General features: G+C 43.9%; 1 protein-coding gene across 2 annotated transcripts in view; it reads right to left on the reverse strand.

Moving 5' to 3' along the window:
* Positions 1-19,617, reverse strand: part of VPS35L (VPS35 endosomal protein sorting factor like) — a 161,077-nt gene that overhangs the window by 17,384 nt on the left and 124,076 nt on the right. For both annotated transcript variants that reach the window (XM_014446990.2, XM_006104719.3), the window contains 5 exons: positions 17,532-17,595; positions 15,288-15,386; positions 13,142-13,219; positions 12,243-12,357; positions 8,593-8,732 (listed from right to left, as the gene is read on the reverse strand). In XM_014446990.2, the coding sequence (XP_014302476.1) occupies positions 8,593-8,732; positions 12,243-12,357; positions 13,142-13,219; positions 15,288-15,386; positions 17,532-17,595 (496 nt within the window). The remainder of the gene's footprint in view (positions 1-8,592; positions 8,733-12,242; positions 12,358-13,141; positions 13,220-15,287; positions 15,387-17,531; positions 17,596-19,617) is intronic.

Consider the following 19,617-nt stretch of genomic DNA (forward strand, 5'->3'; position numbering starts at 1 on the left):
CCTTTAAATCAACGCAGCAGATCCAAGCAACAGCAGCCCCCTGATCCCCGCAGCCTCCTGATCACCACAGCCTCCTGATCACCACACCCTCTGTCTGAGGAACAGCAGCTGTACGTGAAGCCTCCCCCACCAGCCAGAAGAGCCAACACAGCTGTGAACAACACCCACCAGAGGAGCTGCTGCCAACTGGAAAGCAGCTGCTACCGCAACCGTCTGAGCAGCAACCACAACCCAAGGAGCCCCTGCCACCCAGGGAGCAGCCACTTAACATCTCAACATCTACATATGTCAGCGAGATCAAACATGGGTAGGCAAAGAAACCCCCAAAGGAAAGAAAAGGAGGACTCGCCGGAAAAGCAGCTAAGTGAGACAGAGGCATGCAACATGACAGAAATAGAATTCAGAATAAGGGTCCTAGCATGCATAAACCGGATGGAGGAAAAAATCAACTACTTATGCAAGAAGCAAGAAAAAACAGATGAAAAAATCAATAACTTATGCAAGACCCAAGAAGAAATGAAGAGCGATATAGCTACAATAAAAAACACCATTGAAAGCATCAACAGTAGACTAGGAGAAGCGGAGGACCGAATTAGTGAATTAGAAGACAAGGAAGCAAAACACACCCAAACTGTACTGCAATTGGAGAAAAAAATTAAAAGACAGGAGGAGAGCCTAAGGGAGCTTTGGGACAACATGAAGCGAAACAACATACGAATAATAGGGGTGCCAGAACAACAGAAAGAGGAACAAGGATTAGAAAACCTACTCGAAGAAATAATATCAGAAAACTTCCCTGAGGTGGGGAATAAAAAAGTCACACAAGCACAGAGAGTCCCAAACAAGGTGAACCCGAAAAGACCCACAGCAAGACACATCATAATTACCATGGCAAGTGTTCAGGACAAAGAGAGAATCTTAAAGGCTGCAAGAGAGACGGAAAGTTACATACAAGGGATCTTCCATTAGACTATCAAATGATTTCTCAACAGAAACACATCAGGCCAGAAAAGAATGGACGGAAATCTACAAAGTGATGCAAAGCAAAGGACTGAACCCAAGAATACTCTATCCAGCAAGGCTATCATTCAAATTTGAAGGGGAAATAAGAAGCTTCACAGACAAAAAAAGTCTAAGGGAGTTTATCACCACCAAGTCAGCAATGCAAGAAATGCTAAAGGGACTGGTGTAAAAAGAAGAAATAAAAAGCTCAGAAAGAAAACAGCCACACACAAAAAAAGAAATGGCTACAAACAAGTACCTTTCAATAATAACTTTAAACGTAAACGGACTAAATGCTCCAACCAAAAGACATCGAGTGGCTGAATGGATAAAAAATCATGACCCATACATTTGCTGTCTACAAGAGACCCACCTCATTAAAAGGGACTCACACGGACTGAAAGTGAAGGGATGGAAAAATATCTTCCAGGCAAATGGAAAGGACAAGAAAGTTGGGGTAGCAATACTTATATCTGACAAAATACATCTCAAAGTGAAGGGCATAACCAGAGATAAGGAAGGCCACTTCATAATACTAAAGGGATCAATACAACAAGAAGATATAACCCTGGTAAACATTTATGCACCCAATGCAGGAGCACCCAAATACATAAAAAAACTCCTGAAAGATATCAAAGGAGAGATCGACAACAATACAATCATAGTAGGGGACTTTAATACACCACTGACATCACTGGATAAATCCTCTAGACAAACAATCAGCAAAGAAACAGCAACCCTAAATGACTCACTTGATCAGATGGACTTAATTGACATCTTCAGAACACTTCACCCCAAAGCCACGGAATATACATTCTACTCAAGGGCTCATAAGACACATTCAAAAGTAGACCACATATTGGGTCACAAACAAAGTCTACCCAAATTCAAGAAGATTGAAATCATACCAAGCATCTTCTCAGATCACGATGGCATAATATTAGAAATGAACTACAAAAAAAGCAACCCAAAATACTCAAACACTTGGAAGCTGAATAGCATGTTATTAAATATTGATTGGGTTACCAATGAGATCAAAGAAGAAATTAAAAGCATCCTGGAAACTAATGACAATGAAAACACAACAATCCAAAACCTATGGGACGCAATGAAAGCAGTCCTGAGAGGGAAGTTTATAGCTCTACAGGCCTATCTCAAAAAGCAAGAAAAAATGGTAGTAAATCATCTAACCCTACAACTCAAAGAATTAGAAAGAGAGCAACAAGAAAACCCCAGAGTGAGCAGAAGGAAGGAGATAATAAAGATTAGAGCAGAAATAAATGACATAGAGACCAAAAAGATAATACAGAAAATCAATGAAACTAAGAGCTGGTTCTTTGAAAGGATAAACAAGATTGACAAACCTCTAGCCAGGCTCACCAAGAAGCAAAGAGAGAGGTCCCAAATAAACCAAATCAGAAACGATAGAGGCGAAATAACAACAGACCCGACAGAAATACAAATGATTGTTAAACAATACTACGGGCAACTCTACTCCAACAAACTAGACAACCTGGAGGAAATGGACAAATTCCTAGAAAAATACAACATTCCAAAACTCAATCAGGAAGAATCTAAAAATCTCAATAGGCCAATAACTATGGAAGAAATTGAAGCAGTCATCAAAAAGATTCCAGCAAACAAAAGCCCAGGACCAGACGGCTTCTCAGGGGAGTTTTACCAAACTTTCAAGGAAGAACTAAAACCTATCCTCCTCAGATTACTACAAAAAGTTCAAGAGGAAGGAACACTTCCAAGCACATTCTATGAAGCTAGCATCACCCTAATACCAAAACCAGGTAAAGACAACACAATGAAAGAGAATTACAGGCCAATATCCCTCATGAACATAGATGCCAAAATCCTCAACAAAATCTTAGCAAATCGGATCCAGCAGTACATCAGAAGGATCATACACCATGACCAAGTAGGATTTATCCCAGGGATGCAAGGATGGTACAACATCCGTAAATCAATAAATGTGATACATCACATAAACAAATTGAAAGAAAAAAACCACATGGTCATATCAATTGATGCAGAAAAAGCATTCGACAAAATCCAACACCCATTTTTGATAAAAACTCTCAGAAAGGTGGGAATAGAAGGATCATACCTCAACATAATAAAAGCCATATATGACAAACCCACAGCCAACATCATACTCAATGGACAAAAACTAACACCATTTTCCCTAAGAACAGGAACAAGACAGGGATGCCCACTCTCACCACTCCTGTTCAACATAGTACTGGAAGTATTAGCCATTGCAATTAGGCAAGAAGAAGAAATAAAAGGCATCCAAATTGGAAAAGAGGAAGTAAAACTGTCCTTATTTGCAGATGACATGATATTATACATACAAAACCCTAGAGACTCCATCAAAAAGCTACTAGACTTAATACATGAATTTGGCAATGTAGCAGGATACAAAATTAACCCCAAGAAATCTGAGGCATTTCTATACTCCAATAGTGAACTTTCAGAAAGAGAGATTAGAAAAACAATCCCATTTACCATCGCAACAAAAAAATTAAGATACCTAGGAATAAACTTAACTAAAGAGGTTAAAGACCTCTACTCAGAAAACTACAGGACGTTGAAAAAAGAGATAGAGGAAGACATAAACAGATGGAAGAACATACCATGTTCTTGGATTGGTAGAATCAACATCATTAAAATGTCTATACTACCCAAAGCAATCTATACATTCAACGCACTCCCCATTAAAATACCAATGGCCTTCTTCAAAGATCTAGAACGAACTCTCCAAAAATTCATCTGGAATAAAAAAAGACCCCGAATAGCTGCAGCAATCCTGAGAAAGAACAAAGTAGGTGGGATCTCAATACCAGAGATCAAGCTGTATTACAAAGCCACTGTTCTCAAAACTGCCTGGTACTGGCACAAGAACAGACATATAGATCAATGGAATAGAATAGAGACCCCAGAAATCGGCCCGAACCAATATGCTCAATTAATTTTTGACAAAGGAGGCATGAACATACAATGGAGCCAAGATAGTCTCTTCAATAAATGGTGTTGGGAAAATTGGACAGATATATGCAAGAAAATGAAACTAGACCACCAACTTACACCATACACAAGAATAAACTCAAAATGGATAAAGGACTTAAATGTACGACAGGAAACCATAAAAATTCTAGAAGAATCCAAGGGCAACAAAATCTCAGACACATGCCGAAGCAATTTCTTCACTGATACAGCTCCTAGAGCAGTTGAAACTAAAGAGAAAATGAACAAATGGGACTACATCAAAATAAAAAGCTTCTGCACAACAAAAGAAACCATCAACAAAACAACAAGAAAACCCACTGCGTGGGAAAACATATTTGCCAACGTCATATCTGATAAGGGCCTAATCTCCAAAATTTATAGGGAACTCTTACAACTTAAGAAAAAGAAGATAAACAATCCAATAAAAAATGGGCAAAGGATCTAAATAGACACCTTTCAGAAAGCCAAGAGACATATGAAAACATGCGCAAAGTCACTAATCATCCGAGAAATGCAAATCAAAACAACAATGAGGTACCATCTCACACCTGTCAGAATGGCTATCATCAACAAATCAACAAACAACAAGTGCTGGAGAGGATGTGGAGAAAAAGGAACACTTGTGCACTGCTGGTGGGAATGTAGACTGGTGCAGCCACTATGGAAGACAGTATGGAGTTTCCTTAAAAAACTGGAAATGGAACTCCCATTTGACCCTGTGATCCCACTTCTAGGAATTTATCCCAAGAAACCAGAAACACCAATCAGAAAGGATATATGCACCTATATGTTCATAGCAGCACAATTCACCATAGCTAAGATCTGGAAACAGCCTAAATGCCCATCAGTAGATGAATGGATTAGAAAACTGTGGTACATCTACACGATGGAATACTATGCTGCTGTAAGAAAGAAGGTACTCTTACCATTTGCAACCGCATGGATGGAGCTGGAGAGCATTATGCTAAGTGAAATAAGCCAGTCAATGAAGGAAAAATACCACATGATCTCACTCATTCATGGATAATAGAGACCATTATAAACTTTTGAACAATAATAGATACAGAGGCAGAGCTGCCTCACACAGATTGTCAAACTGCAGCGGGAAGGCTGGGGAGGGTTGGGGGGCCGGAGGGAGGGGGTTAAGAGATCAACTGAAGGGCTTGTATGCATGCATATGAGCATAACCAATGGACATAAGACACTGGGGGGTAGGGCAAGCCGGGGTATTGTCAAGGGCGGGGGAAAAAAAAAAAGGACACATATGTAATACCCTTTGTAATGCTTTAAGCAATAAAAAAAAAAAAAGAATTATTAAAAAGCAGGAGGAGAGTTTAAGAGAACTTTGGTATAACATGATTATAACAACATCCATGTCGTAGGGGTGCAGAGGAGAAGAAAATAAGCAAGGGAACAGAGAAGCTGTTTGAAAAAATAATCACAGAAAACTTCCCTGACCTGGTGAAGGAAAAAGTCACACAAGTTCAAGAAACACAGGCAGTCCCAATCAAGACACAGCATAATTAAAATGGCAAATGTTACAAAGAGAGACTCTTAAAGGAAACAAGAGAGAAACCGTCAGTTACTACAAGCAGCTTCCATAAGGCTATCAGCTGATTTCTCAACAGAACCACTACACGTCAGAAGAGAATGTCATGAAATATTCAAAGTAATGAAAAGCAAGTATCTGAAACCAAGACTACCTACCACAAGGCTATCATTCAAAACTGAAGGCAAAATAAAGAGCTTGCCAGACCAAAAAAAAAAAAGGCTAAAAGAGTTCTTCTTTGTCACCACGCCAGTATCGCAAGAAATGTTAAAAGAATTGCTTCAGGAAGAAAAATACATATATAGAAAAAAAACATAGGTATAAAGGAATAATGACAATAAATAAGTACTTATCAATATAACCTTAAATGTAAACGGACTGAATGCTCCAATCAAAAGACATAGGGTAGCTGAATGGATAAGAAAACATGACCCATATATATACTGTCTACAAGAGACTCACCTCAGAACAAAAGATTCACATAGGCTGAAAATGAGGGGATGGAAAAAAAAAATTCCATGCAAATGGAAACAAACTAAAAAAAGCTGGGGTAGCAATACTTATATCTGACAAAAAAGACTTCAAATCAAAGGCCATAACAAGAGACAAAGAAGGCCACTACACGATACTAAAAAAGTTGATTCAACAAAAGGGTCCTGGCCAGGTGGCTTGGTTGGAATGTCATCCTGTGCACCAAAAGGTTGCAGCTTTGAGTCTCATTCAGGGCACGTTTGATCCCCGATCAGGATGCACACAGGAGACAAGTGGGTTTTATTCCTAGGATGCAAGGTTAGTACAATATTCAAATATCAATAAATGTGATACATCACATAACCAAAATGAAAGATAAAAATGACATGATCATATACATAGAAGCAGAAAAAGCATTAGATAAAATCTACCATTTACAATAAAAACACTCGGCAAACTAGGAATAAAGGGAACATACCTCAACATGATAAAGGCTATGTATGAAAAACCTACAGCCAACGTCATACTCAATGGGCAAAAATTAAAGGCGTTTTCCTTAAGATCAGGAATAAGATAGGGCTGCCCTCTTTCACCACTCTTATTCAACATTGTACTGGAAGTCTTAGCCACAGCAATCGGACAAAAAGAATAAAAGGCATCCAAATTGAAAAATAAGGAAGTAAAACTCATTTCTTACAGATGACATAATATTGTACATAGAAAACCCTGAAGACTCCACCAAAAAACTACAAGATTTAATAAATTATTTTGGCAAAGTAGCAGGTTACAAAATTAATATTCAGAAATCAGTAGTATAATAATGAACTATCACAAAGAGAAACTTGTGATAACAATTTGATTTACAATTGCAACCAAAAAAAATAAATAAATAAGGTATCTAGGAATAAATTTAACCAAGGAGGTTACTTGGAAAACTACAGGACATTGAAGAAAGAAATTGAGGAAGATTCAAGTAAGTGTTCATGATTTGGAAGAATTAACATCATTAAAATGTCCAAACTACCCAAAGTAATCTACAGATTAAATTCAATTCCTATTAAAATACCAATGGCATGTTTAACAGATCTAGACCAAATATTCCAAAAATTGATACGGGCTCAAAGAAGACCCCCTATAGCTGCAGCAATCCTGAGACTACTAAGAAGCTAACTGCACTGAAACAGTCACCAATGTTTCTTCAGGATAGGTGTCATGTGTAATCTATGACTCCTTGGTGAATGCCTTTAGATAACAGACATAACAATAAGACCAATAACTTCTGTGCTTTTTAGGGAAAAAAGCACATAATCAATGTTCTGAAATATCTTTCACACCTGGATTGTGATATGAGCATATTGGTGATTTCTCTCTCTCTCTCTCTCTCTCTCTCTCTCTCTCTCTCTCTCTCTACCTATCATCTATCTATCTATCTAAATTATCTATCATCTATCTATCTCTCTATTTATCTATCATCTATCTAAATTATCTATCATCTATCTATCTCTCTAATCCTCACCCAAGGATATGACTTTCATTGTTTCTAGAGGAAGAGGCAAGAAGGGAGAGAGAAACATCAATCAGTTGCCTCATGCACATGCCCCAACTGGGGGTGGAACCTGCAACCTGACTGGGAATCGAACCCGAGACCCTTTGATGCCCGGGGAGATGCTCCAAACAAACCACCTGGCGAGAGCACACTGCTGATTAATCTATTGGTGACAAAGTCCCAGATACTAACGACAAACACTGGCTCAGTGCCTATAATTTGGAGCGGAGGGAGAGGCTACATCTCATGAGGTTTGTAAGAACAAAGACGGCATGCTTTCTAGCATCTAAATTCATGGCCGCCTTGCTGACCCGCAGGCATGGCTGGAGCCTCGACTCAGAGCCCCTCCTGTGCATGTCCTGGGGGCGGGGGATTCCCGCCCAAGCCTAACTGCTCACCTACCTTCCACACGAAATGCCAGGATCCTGCCAACAACACCCCTTTGGTCTTGGCTGTCATGGTTTGGTTTCTAATACTTGCCATCCCCGTTTTCAGCGCTTCCTATGGGCAAAGTCACTGTCCCAACCACATATGCATATTCACTCATTTAATCCTCATCAATACTTAGATGTAGATACTATTATTATTATTATTACTATTCCTATTTTATAGACAAAGAAACTGCAGCCCAGTAATATCATCTATTACCCAAGACTGCAGAGTGCGGAGGGGACCTGGGAGTCCATCCTAGGCATTGTGTTCCTGGAGCCTGTACCCCTAAATCACTAAGTGAACCCCCTGGCCATATGAAGAGTCTCAACTAATACATTCAGGACACAAAATGTGTGGGAGCCTGCACCCCTAAATCACTAAGTGACCCCCCTGGCCATAGGGAGAGTCTCAACTAATACATTCAGGACACAAAATGAGTGGGAAATACACTGAGACATTCAAGCATCTGACTACAAACCAGCACAGACAGAACACCCCGCATGCTTAGGGCCGAGGACGTCCACATCAGCAAGTCAGAGACAGACACCACCTTCAGCTCTCATGGGGGACGCACCGGAACTATTAACAAAGTCGAGAAGAAATTGCAGAGGAACTCCAAGAGGAAGGGTTCTGACGGCCGCATCTTTCCATCGATATTGATCGTCTTGGGGACTTCTGGGATGAGGCTGATGGCGGCTTTGAAAAAGGCATCAGCTGCAACACAAGAAAGTCCATCAGGGAAACTGAAAAAACACAGGCTCTGCTTTCTTCTCCACAGGCCTGAGGCCCGTCCTGAGAGTCCCAGGGAGTTGTCTGCGCAGCTGAGATGGCAGGCAGGCCCGAGAAAGGTTCCCGAGAACTGACTGAGGGTGGGCATTCCCAGTGGAGGTGCTGCTGCTGCCTCCCATCCTCCCTTCTTCTTTGACCATCAGTCAGAGAACCTTTAGCCAAACTGGCTTTAGATTATTAAGTGAAAAAAGAAGTGGCACATGTTCACAGAAAGCCTAGAATTCACGGTTGCCTGGGCCAAGGGTTCAACCTGGATTGTCCCATTGAACCCGCCCACTGACCACGGGAGAGTGTGGTTCTCGGGCCACTTCATTTGGGAATAAGGTGCAGGAGGGTGTGTGTGCGGAGGCTCCGGCCTGTCTGTACCTATTCAAGTGCATACCCACTTTGTTAGAGAAATAACAATCTAATGTCTGAAGGAATGCATGCACACATGCACACACACATGCATACACACGCACGCACACTCCACACACATGCACACATACAAACATGTACTCCACACACGCACTCCACACATACACACATACACAAAACATGCATACACAGATATGCACTCCACATACATGCATACACACGTGCATACATATCCACACATGTACTACACACACACACACACACACACACATAAGCGCGCATGCGCTTTCGAGACTACTGACTAGGTAATAGTTCCACAGAATCATCCAAGAAATGAAGATGTGGAAAGAAGCAAGGGGGAAGAAAGAGAAAGGAGAGGTAGGAAGTGGAGCAGATACGAGAAGGGAGCACAAGGGATAGAGACAGGGAGAGACTGGAGGATGGAAGTGAGGGTTAGAAGATGGAGTGTTCTTTATAGAAAAAGTGCCAAGGTCAAAACACTGACCCAACAAGTGAAATTCTAAACTGCCTGACAAGACCAAATGTGTTTGGTCCAAATACACCTCCAGTTGGAAACACCTCCCAGCCACATCCAGAGAACAAGGTGCTGGTGGAAAACACCCTCAATTAAACCAGAGCCCCATCCAACAGTGTGACACCACTTGCGGGCGCTTCCACAGGTGGGCACTCCCCGACGTGGGCGCTCCACACGTGGGCACTCCCACATGTGAGCGCTCCCGAACGTAGGAGCTCCCACAGGGGCCAGCCACCTCGACTTTAAAGAGGGAACCAATTCAGCCCTGGCTGGTTTGGCTCAGTGGATAGAGCATCGGCCTGTGGACTGAAGGGTCCCAGGTTCAATTCCGGTCAGGGCACATGCCAGGGTTGTGGGGTCGATCCCCAGTGTGGGGCGTTCAGGAGACAGCCGACCCATGATTCTCTGTCATCATTGATGTTTCTCTCTCTCCCTCTCCCTTCCTCTCTGAAATCAATAAAAACATATTAAAAATAAAAAAAAGAGAGAACCAATTTGTAAGTGTTAAAACCTCTGACATTCAAACCAATGGGACGAACTAACCTGATCTTCATGCTGCACAGCAGGTTGGGTGGCAGCTGATAGTTTTTGTTTGCCTTGTGTCATGCTAACTGTCCTCCTTGCCAAGGTGGCCCTAGAAGAAAGCCCACGTGTACCAGCAGATAGTGAGGGCAGAAGGCTGCTCTGGTGATGCATAGTCCTGGTGGGTGGGGCCCCGACGATGAGGAAACACACACAGAGTCAAAAACCATCCCGCCATGGCCGTGGGTGGCCGCACCGACCGTGGTTCCCATTGCCTGCCTGCTTGTTAATGCGAATATCTGCGGGAGACCACTACACAGAGAGGGCGTCGCAAGTGCAAAGGCACTGAGTCAGGAGGCAGCTTCACCTGCTCACAGAACAGAAGAAAGCCTGTGAGGCTGAAGAGCAGTGTGAGAGGACAGAGGCCGCAGGACCAAGCCATGTGGGGACGGACCAGCAAAGAGTTGAGTTTAACTCCAAATGCACTGGGGAGACACGAGAGTTCCCAGGAGTTGAAACCAAGACCAAGCAGGTTTTGAAAAGGTTCTTGGATAACAATCATGTTCTTTATTTATTTATTATTGATTTGAGAGAGAGAGGGAGAGAAACATGGATGTGTTGTCCCACTTAGTCACGCACTCACGGGTTCCTTCTTGTATATGCCGACTGGAGATGGAACCCACAACCTTGGCATATTGGGACAACGCCCTAACCAGCTGAGCTCCTGGCCTGGGCCAGCAGTCTCGTATGAAGATTCGGATGCCCAGAGCTGCCCCAGATGAATCAAGACACAGATCCAGGTGCCAGACTGCCAGGCCGAGGCTAAAGATGAGGAAGGACCATGATCTGACCAGCCCAGCGTGCCCTCCACACCAAGCCAGGGCTGGCGGCTCCCTCTGGTGCACACTGATGTCAGGTGGGAGATGGCGGCGGGGGAGACAGCCCTGAAAGCGTCAGTCCACCTCAGGCAGCGCTAGAGAAACTCCTGAGCCTTCCGAGGCTTGCACTGCACATGCCTCTATCCATGGGAAAGGACACGGCCTTGGCCAGAGCAGGGGCTGAGTGCTGGCTCCCTAGCCATTCCGACTCAGTTTTCTCACCTAGAAAATGGGGTCCCAACAACAGGACTGGCCTTGTGTAGCTATCAGGAGGAGGAGAGGAGATATGTGCAAAGGCTCACCATGTAACAAACACTCTGTAAACGGTGCAGGATTCTTTCAGGCTATGCTACAGCCTGCTGGGCAGGCCCTGCTACGGGCCACACTGCAGGCGAAAAGAACCTCCAGCAGAAACACTGTGATCCTTGCTGAGGACGTTCTCTTGGCTCACGTGAGGCACAGGCCTGAGTGCGGGTAAGCTGGTGCCCCAGCAGCAGCCGGGGTCAGTGACAGACGGAGGAAAGGGTGGGGTAACGCCGGGGCCATTAGCACTCCCTCCCGGAGGTCCCAGGCGGAGTGGACTGCGGCTGCTCCCAGCAGGACCTTCCCACGAGGGTCCCCTTGGTTGGCTTCCTTCCCTCCCCCTCGTCTTCCCCATCACCCTCCGGACACTAGGGGGATCCCTCCCAAATAAACCATGCACAGTGAGCACGGAGATGGGTCTTGAGCGGAGTCTTCATCCCCAACAGCGAGCTGCAGACAGTGTTCACTCTGTCCTTTCTAGATTCCTCCCATGTCTTTCTGGGGCTTCACACCAACATCAACAATGACAGATATGATCTGTGGGGAGGATTCAGCCTTATGTCTAAGATTCCTTAGGCACAGGCAGCCTGCATGTCTGCGATTTAAGATGGTCCTTACAGGAAAACAGCCACATTTTGTAATCTGTCTGACTCTAAATGTGGGCATGTCTGATGTGCATCCTACTAAGGAAATATTTAAAATTCGTCCTTGATTACTTTCCCTTTCCTCCTTAAGGAATCTTCCTTCTCTTCACCCCACCTACTCTCATGCACATGCCCACATGCCCTGTGGGTGGCTTTCCTAGCAGCAGGGGGGCCTGAGAGGAGGGGAGGGGCTTACCTTGGGAGAGGCACTGATTGGCCAAGGCCACCTGGCCAGCAAGCAGGTAGAGGTTGAGGCGTGTGAAGATGCCCACCAGGGATGGGATGGTAATGAAGCAGTAGGCAACACAGGCCTGGAGAGAGGAGACATAGCAGGTCAGCTGGCAATGCCCTCACAGTAGATCAGAACACCTGTTCTCATCTGTCCATATTTTCAGGCAAAAACACTTAAAGTAATTTCTGATTCTGAGCCCCAACTTCCCCTCTTGCCTCTGCGGTGCCTGTCTCTTTGGGACAGGCATGAAAAATAAACCCACCCAGCACTGAAGGGAGGGCAGAGATAACACCTAACAGCAGTAAGTTAAAAGCAGCTGTTTACACCAGTTACTTTTAAAAGTGGAGATAGGAGGCAGTCAATTCATGATTCTCTCTCTCCCTTCCTTTATGAAATTAATAAAAATATATTTAAAAAATTTAAAAGTGGAGGTAATTAGAAGAAGTTGCTAAAAAGAGTTTGAAGTGGTTGACTGAAGAGAGAGGATGAAAAGAGAAGGGGCAGGGCTGGGATGCTTGGATGTCATTGTTTTGCCTAGGATTTCATTTTTTAAGACATGGTTGTGTTACTTAGGTAAAAATTCAAGCAGTACACTCAAGAAGCTTAAATTTTATTTCAAATTTGGGAACTGATCAATAGGGGAAAAGATATTAGACCTTCCAGAGACAGCATAATTACAGAGAACTGACACACAGCCCCAAGCCCACCCTCGGCCACCTTAGCACATGTGCAAACTCAGGCTCCACTGACCATTGCTTTCAGAAACATTCAGACTGGCCAGCCCATAGACATGTAAGGAAAATTAATTTGGGAAACCCACAGCCCACCAAGTTCAGTCTGTGGGTCTTATCTTTAGAACATACCCGGACAAAGGCAGCAGTTTTTCTGGAATGATTCCCCTTCATCACTTTTCTTGTTTCCATTGCCAACCGGCTCACACTCTGGGTTTGTTAATGAGTAAAACAGAAATGGGAATGAATGATGGCTGACTCAGATCTTCCACAGACATCTGAACATGAACTGCAGCCAGTTCGTTGAGAACCAGCCATGTGGGACAAAGACTGATTAGCCCTGAACCCTGAAGTGCCAAATGGGTCATCAGGTAGACTCCATCTGGGCTTGCTCAAACATCTCCAGGGGGTAGACCAAGCATGTCAAACTCGCGGCCTGCAGGCCACATGCGGCCCACAATGAATATTTTTGCAACCCAGCCAATATAACAATATATAAGAAACATTTTAATAAAAGTTTCATAACTTAATTTTTACAATATCCTGTTATACATAATTATTAACAAACTACAACATTCGCTAATGACTGATTACTACAATCATGTTGCATTCATTTCCCTGACATGCTTATGCGCAGGCGCACCATTTCTCTCCACTAATACTAGCAGCGAATATTTTAGCAGCGGATGGCCATGTCATTAGTCTTGGACTGACTTGTTCGGTGTGCGCAACAGGAAACATTTCGCTTTTGGAGAACCAGAAAAATAGGTTTATTTGCTTTACGCTTATTTATTTGTGCAGTTATTCAGTGTCTGGTAAGTTAATGTTCAAGAAAAAATATTCATTTTTATTAAAATGTTCTATTACTTTATGTTAATGACTCATTTATTTCAGCCCTTTGTTTTCAGCATGTCTCTATCGAAATAAACCTACATTTCTATGAAAACTGAAGCCTTTGCTTTTTTGCTCCACATACACTTATACCTTATTTATTTGGCCCATGGTAGCCTTGGAGTCTGACATGCTTGGGGTAGAACGGAGGCTCTCACTGAGTTAGCCTGCCTATCCTCTGCATCATAAATGACCATTTTCTGGCTTAATGAACAGCTAGGGTTCACTACTCCATTTCTGGAAATCCCATACACTAAAAGCTTAAGATCTTAAAGATCTTAAGAGAAATTTCCAAATCTGAGAGTAACCATGCAATTCAGCTATGCCATACTAGCAACACCCATAAGAGAGGTAATGACAGCAGCCACAGCATCACGTACCACAGCCAGGTGCTGCCCGAAGAGCTGTCCACTCATTACCTCATCTAACCCTCTCAGCCTGCGAGGTAGGTGGTTACCTCCCTGTGTCATAGACAAAGTCTCCACATGTAGTTGTTAAGCTTAGTAATGCTCCACAGCCTGGCAACCAGCAAACATATAATACAGCTGCTCCTCTTGAATTCATGTGGGGCGACTAAAGAGCCTTAGGGAATTTTTCCACAGATGTGAAAAGTTTGGACCTAGGTTCCCAAACTGTAAAAACTCACAGGGAAACCTCTTATTTTTTTATTTTTTAAGGAAAACAGCAATTATTGAGCACTGGACAAAGCCCCAGAGCGAGGCAGCCCAGGGTCAATTCCTTACTGTGAGGCTGCGTCTTTGCACAGCTGGGGTGTGATAAACGCAAATGCTGTGCAAAACTCAATGTGGAAAAGGCAACGTGGAAGTGAAAATAAAGGTAGTGGTGTCTCCCCAACTCCGGGGTTTGAAAGGCTGTGCAGTGCCCAACTGGTGCCCAGCACACTTCATCAGAAAGGAATTATGGTCAATTAAGAATGACATAAAAAATTTCTATTTTTTACATTTACATATATTATTGTTTTAAAGGGCTATCAAGTTGTTGGGGCATAAATACTTAAGTTGTCTGAGCCTAAGTGTTGAATAAACAGAGATGTCACTGATTTTTTTCAACCTGGGCACCATGAAAAGTCACTGAAAGGCCGTGTCCCAAAAGTGGGCACCCTGGTGAGGCAGCAAGGCCTGGGTTAGTATTCCTCAACCACAGCCAGTCCTCATGCCTCTGCTGCTGGCACACAGGAACGGAGAATAAACACATTTCAGAGAAAAAAGGATCAATAAAACCACTCAAAGATTCAACCTTTGAGAAAAGCCTGCCACACCTCGGGACCAGGAGCAACATGAGGAAGGGGAGTCCCAGGTTAAATAGTTCTGGCAGGTAGATGCTCAATAAACATTTGCTGAGAGAATGAATGAATGAAAAGCCTTACGTGAATCAACTGCACAAGAACAGGTTCCAGATTGCAAAACATCGACCTGGCCTCGACATAGAAACTTAGCTGCTGCTCAAAATCACGACCAAAGGACACCTAGAATCAAAGAGAGAGGGGCTGACAATGCACACAGCTGAACAAGCTTTGCCTGAACTTGGGGGGAAGGGGGGGTACTGAGATGACGAGCCACCAATGACCCCCCCATATGACTAGGTGGGAAGGGCATGCAAGCACACGTGCATGTGTGCGCGCACACACGCATTGGGATATACTCTGACCAGACTACAATGCCCCACTCAGGATGTCGCTGACATGTTACTACTGCCACCTCATCATCATGACATGGGCACTGGAGTAGAACACAGAAAGGCTGAAGGATATGAAACAGAATCTCCTTGGCCAGTGTTGTTCAGTGGTCAGAGCATTGGCCTACACACTGAAGGGTCGCAGGTTCGATTCCCAAAGGCATGTACCTGGGCTGCAGGTTCATTCCCCATCCCTGGTCTGGGTGAGTCCAGGAGGCAACCAGTCGATGTGTCTCCCTCACATCGATGTCTCTTTCTCTCTCTCTCCCCCTCCCTCTATCCTTCCTTTTCACTCTCTCTAAAAAGCAATGGAAAAAATATCCTCAGCTGAGGATTAACAAAAACAAACAAAACACAGAATCTCAAAATACAAACAGAACATCCCCATATAGAAGGAGAGCTGGAAGGAAGCCCTGGAGCCCTGTCAGCTGCGCCTTTCAGAGCACAAAGGGAGACTGGGCCGTTGGCCAGGATTCCTGCTCCCTGATGGGGTTCCCAACCTCAGTAGCCGCTGTTTCCAGAGCTACAGATGGAGGCTTCTTCCCCATTACAAATCCCCTCTCCCATTTCTCCAAAACTGATGACTAGCTGGTTAGCAGGACAAACTGACTGCTACAGCAATAATTCTGGTCCAGGAGTTTAACTTTGCTATTCCCACTGTCGCTACCAGGTTTCACATCTTATTTCCTCATATTCTTTTCCATTATAACTCAGCGGCTTTCAGACAAAGCCATAAAAAGATAAAGACCACATGACCGGCATATAAATCAGGGGACAGGAGAGGCACCTGGTCAAAACCATAGATACATTTCCTAACGTGGCCTGAACTTAATCAAAATTGCTATTTTAGCCACAGTGTTTGGCGGATAGCTCAGTTGACCCTGCTGCTGGATGAGTCACATTTCCTCAGTTAATTCAAGGTGACCTAGTTATTCCCATCTCAGCCTCTGTCTCGAGTGCCTGTTAAACCAGGACACTGGTGGCAGCTGGGAGTTAGCTCTGCATACCGAGAACAAAGGCAGGGCTGTTCTGGTGAGGATGGCACAGGTGCTCCCACAGAAAGCTGCAGTAACCCCCACTCTGCTGGGCATTTCAGGGTCCCTGGGGACTTTTCCTCCTGGACACGGAGTCACTGCCCTTCCTGAACCTGCGCCTAAAGGCCCTGCGGCTCCAAGTCTGCCCTCCCAGGTAAGAGCTGTGGCAGCTGGATGATGGGAGAAGGGGAAGAAAGCGGTCACACGGAGGAGAGCCACCTCAGCCAGCACTGACGCCCCACCCTGCCCCCAGAGCAGCCCAGTGGCCCAGCCAACGACAGAACTGTGGGATTAATGAAACACTGAGGCCTGAGGTGAGCTGTCCACACTGCGGGAAACAGGCAAAGGGAGAGGGCGCGCATTGGCATAGCTGTGTTTCACTGTCCCATGGCAGACAGCAGGAGTGTCAGGGAGCCTCCCGGCCATGCGAGTGGGCTGCCCGGCTGTGCGAGTCTCCCTGGCCTGGTGGTTGTGTTTGCTCTCCCCCACAGCAACCACTTGTTTGGGATGGGCCCACATCCATCCAAAGGACTCAGTCCTACAAAGCTGCTGGGACCCTTCCTTCTGGGCTCTCGTGGGGAGCGAGCCTGCCTAGGAGGGCACCCGGGAGCAGAGCCATGACGCGGAGGTCCCACCTCCAGCAGCTCCTCTGAGGGCTCCATTCCAGAACCTTTGTCACATGAGCCAGGAAGCCGCCCTCCCTCCCCCGGACTTTCCCTGAGGCCAGTTTGTCCTGGCACACTCTGCCCCAGGAGCCTGGCTAATGGAATCTCTTTTCTAGCCTCATCTTCTCTCAGTAAGAACGAGAAGCACCAGGGAACATAATGCTAACTCGTCCACCTGAGTACAGAGAAACAATTATATCCCTTTCTAAGACCGCTGAGTCTGTCCTTAATACCTACCATCTTCACAAACCCACTAATCAGACAGGCCAGCGTTCTCTTCTCATCCTCCAGAGTGAGTGCACTGAAATCAACAAGGTACAGAATTAACACTAGGTGATAAACGAGCTTCCAAAGAAAAATATATAAGAACTAAGCAATGTAACAGGTAACAACATTTTGCATTTTCTAGATTTACAAATGTTTCACATCTCAAAGTTGCTGTTCTTAAAATTCATTTATTAGTGGTAACTTTTTCTTCTTTGGAATTTGGGCAGAAAGGTTCCACTTCAAATGTAATTCAGAGAACTTTTGTTCAACATAATAAAAAATTTTAAACTAGGCAGCAAAGTTGAAAAGAATTTTACAGTGAATACCCATATATCCACCCATCAAGACCTTACCATTATCATTTTATAATATTTATTTTATCACATAACCATCTATTTCCCTCTCCATCTGTCAGTATGTCTTATTTTGGGGATGGATCTTAAAGTAAATCACAGAACTCAGTTACTTCTATTAACAAATTAAATACAAATATATATGTGTAAGAAAATGTCAAGGCTTCATAGTTTAGACCAGCGATGGCGAACCTATGACACTCATTTTTTTGGTTGATTTTTATTTGTTAAATGGCATTTAAATATATAAAATAAATATCAAAAATATAAATCTTTGTTTTACTATGGTTGCAAAGATCAAAACATTTCTATATGTGACACGGCACCAGAGTTAAGTTAGGATTTTTCAAAATGCTGACACGCCGAGCTCAAAAGGTTCACTATCACTGGTTTAGACTGTACTTGTAAAGCTTATAAATAGGGCCCTGATTTATTCTGAAAAAGAGCCCGGAGAAAACAGGAACCAAGAGTTTTGTTTGTTGATTTGCTCTAGGAAAGATAACTATTGGCAGAGACTGCAAAACACCCTCCAATAAGCCAAGTCTCCTCCCTTCTCCTAGACTACATTTCCCAGTCTCCTCTGCAGCTAAATATGGCCATGTGACAGTTCTAGCCAATGGGATGTGAATGCAAGCAATTAAGAGCCTTCCAAGTTTTTTTGTTTTGTTTTTATTGTTTAAAGTTTTATATGTCTCCTTTTTCCCCAATTGATGCCCCCCGCCCCAGCCATTCCCACCCCGGGCAAGCCCCCACCACCCCAGTGTCTGTGTCCATTGAAGAGCCTTCCAAGTTTTGCCCTAAAAGAAAGCTGCTGCCTACAGCCTGCAGAATGCAGCATGGACATAGTCAAGGTAAGCCAGCTTCCACCAGGAAACAAGGACAACACCCAGAGCGATGGCAGAGCACCAAGACAGAGGAGCCTGGGTTCCTGGATGATGTTCTAAAGCAGAGCTATCATACCTCCACCTGCTGGCCTCATACTTTTATCAAGAGAGAAATCAACCTATTTTATTTAAGCCAAAAGCCAATATCCTACTAACACAAGTGCCTTTCTGGATGTTTTCTGTGCCTTTATTTTTATTTTTGCCCAGTTAAAATCTAATGGTGCCATTTATTATTAAAAGTGTTGATATTTTGCCCTAGCCGACTTGGCTCAGTGGATAGAGCGTCAGCCTGCGGACTGAAGGGTCCCAGGTTCGAGTCCAGCCAAGGGCACATGCTTGGGTTGAGGGCTCGATCCCCAGTAGGGGGCGTGCAGGAAGCAGCCGATCAATGATTTTTCTCTCATCATTGATGTTTCTCTCTTTCCCTTCTCCCTTCCTCTCTGAAATCAATAAAGAAATATATTTTTTTAAAAAGAAAAAAAATGTGTTGATATTTTGATTTTTATAACTACCCATGAAGTTGAAAGCACAAAGTCATGAAAATAAAGATTCTGAAAATCTTCAGAGGGAAAAAAAAGAAGTACAATTCCTCTTATTGATGGTTGAGTTCTAAAACAATTTTCTCAGTGCTTGTAACATTTTCCAGTGAATCAAGCTGCTTGTTTAAAAATTCTTTGGGCCGAAACCGGTTTGGCTCAGTGGATAGAGCGTCGGCCTGCGGACTGAAGGGTCCCAGGTTTGATTCCGGTCAAGGGCATGTACCTGGGTTGCGGGCACATCCCCAGTAGGAGATGTGCAGGAGGCAGCTGATCGATGTTT

Source organism: Myotis lucifugus, unplaced genomic scaffold (genome assembly GCF_000147115.1).
Source record: "Myotis lucifugus unplaced genomic scaffold, Myoluc2.0 scaffold_598, whole genome shotgun sequence".
Classification (NCBI taxonomy): Eukaryota; Metazoa; Chordata; class Mammalia; order Chiroptera; family Vespertilionidae; genus Myotis; species Myotis lucifugus.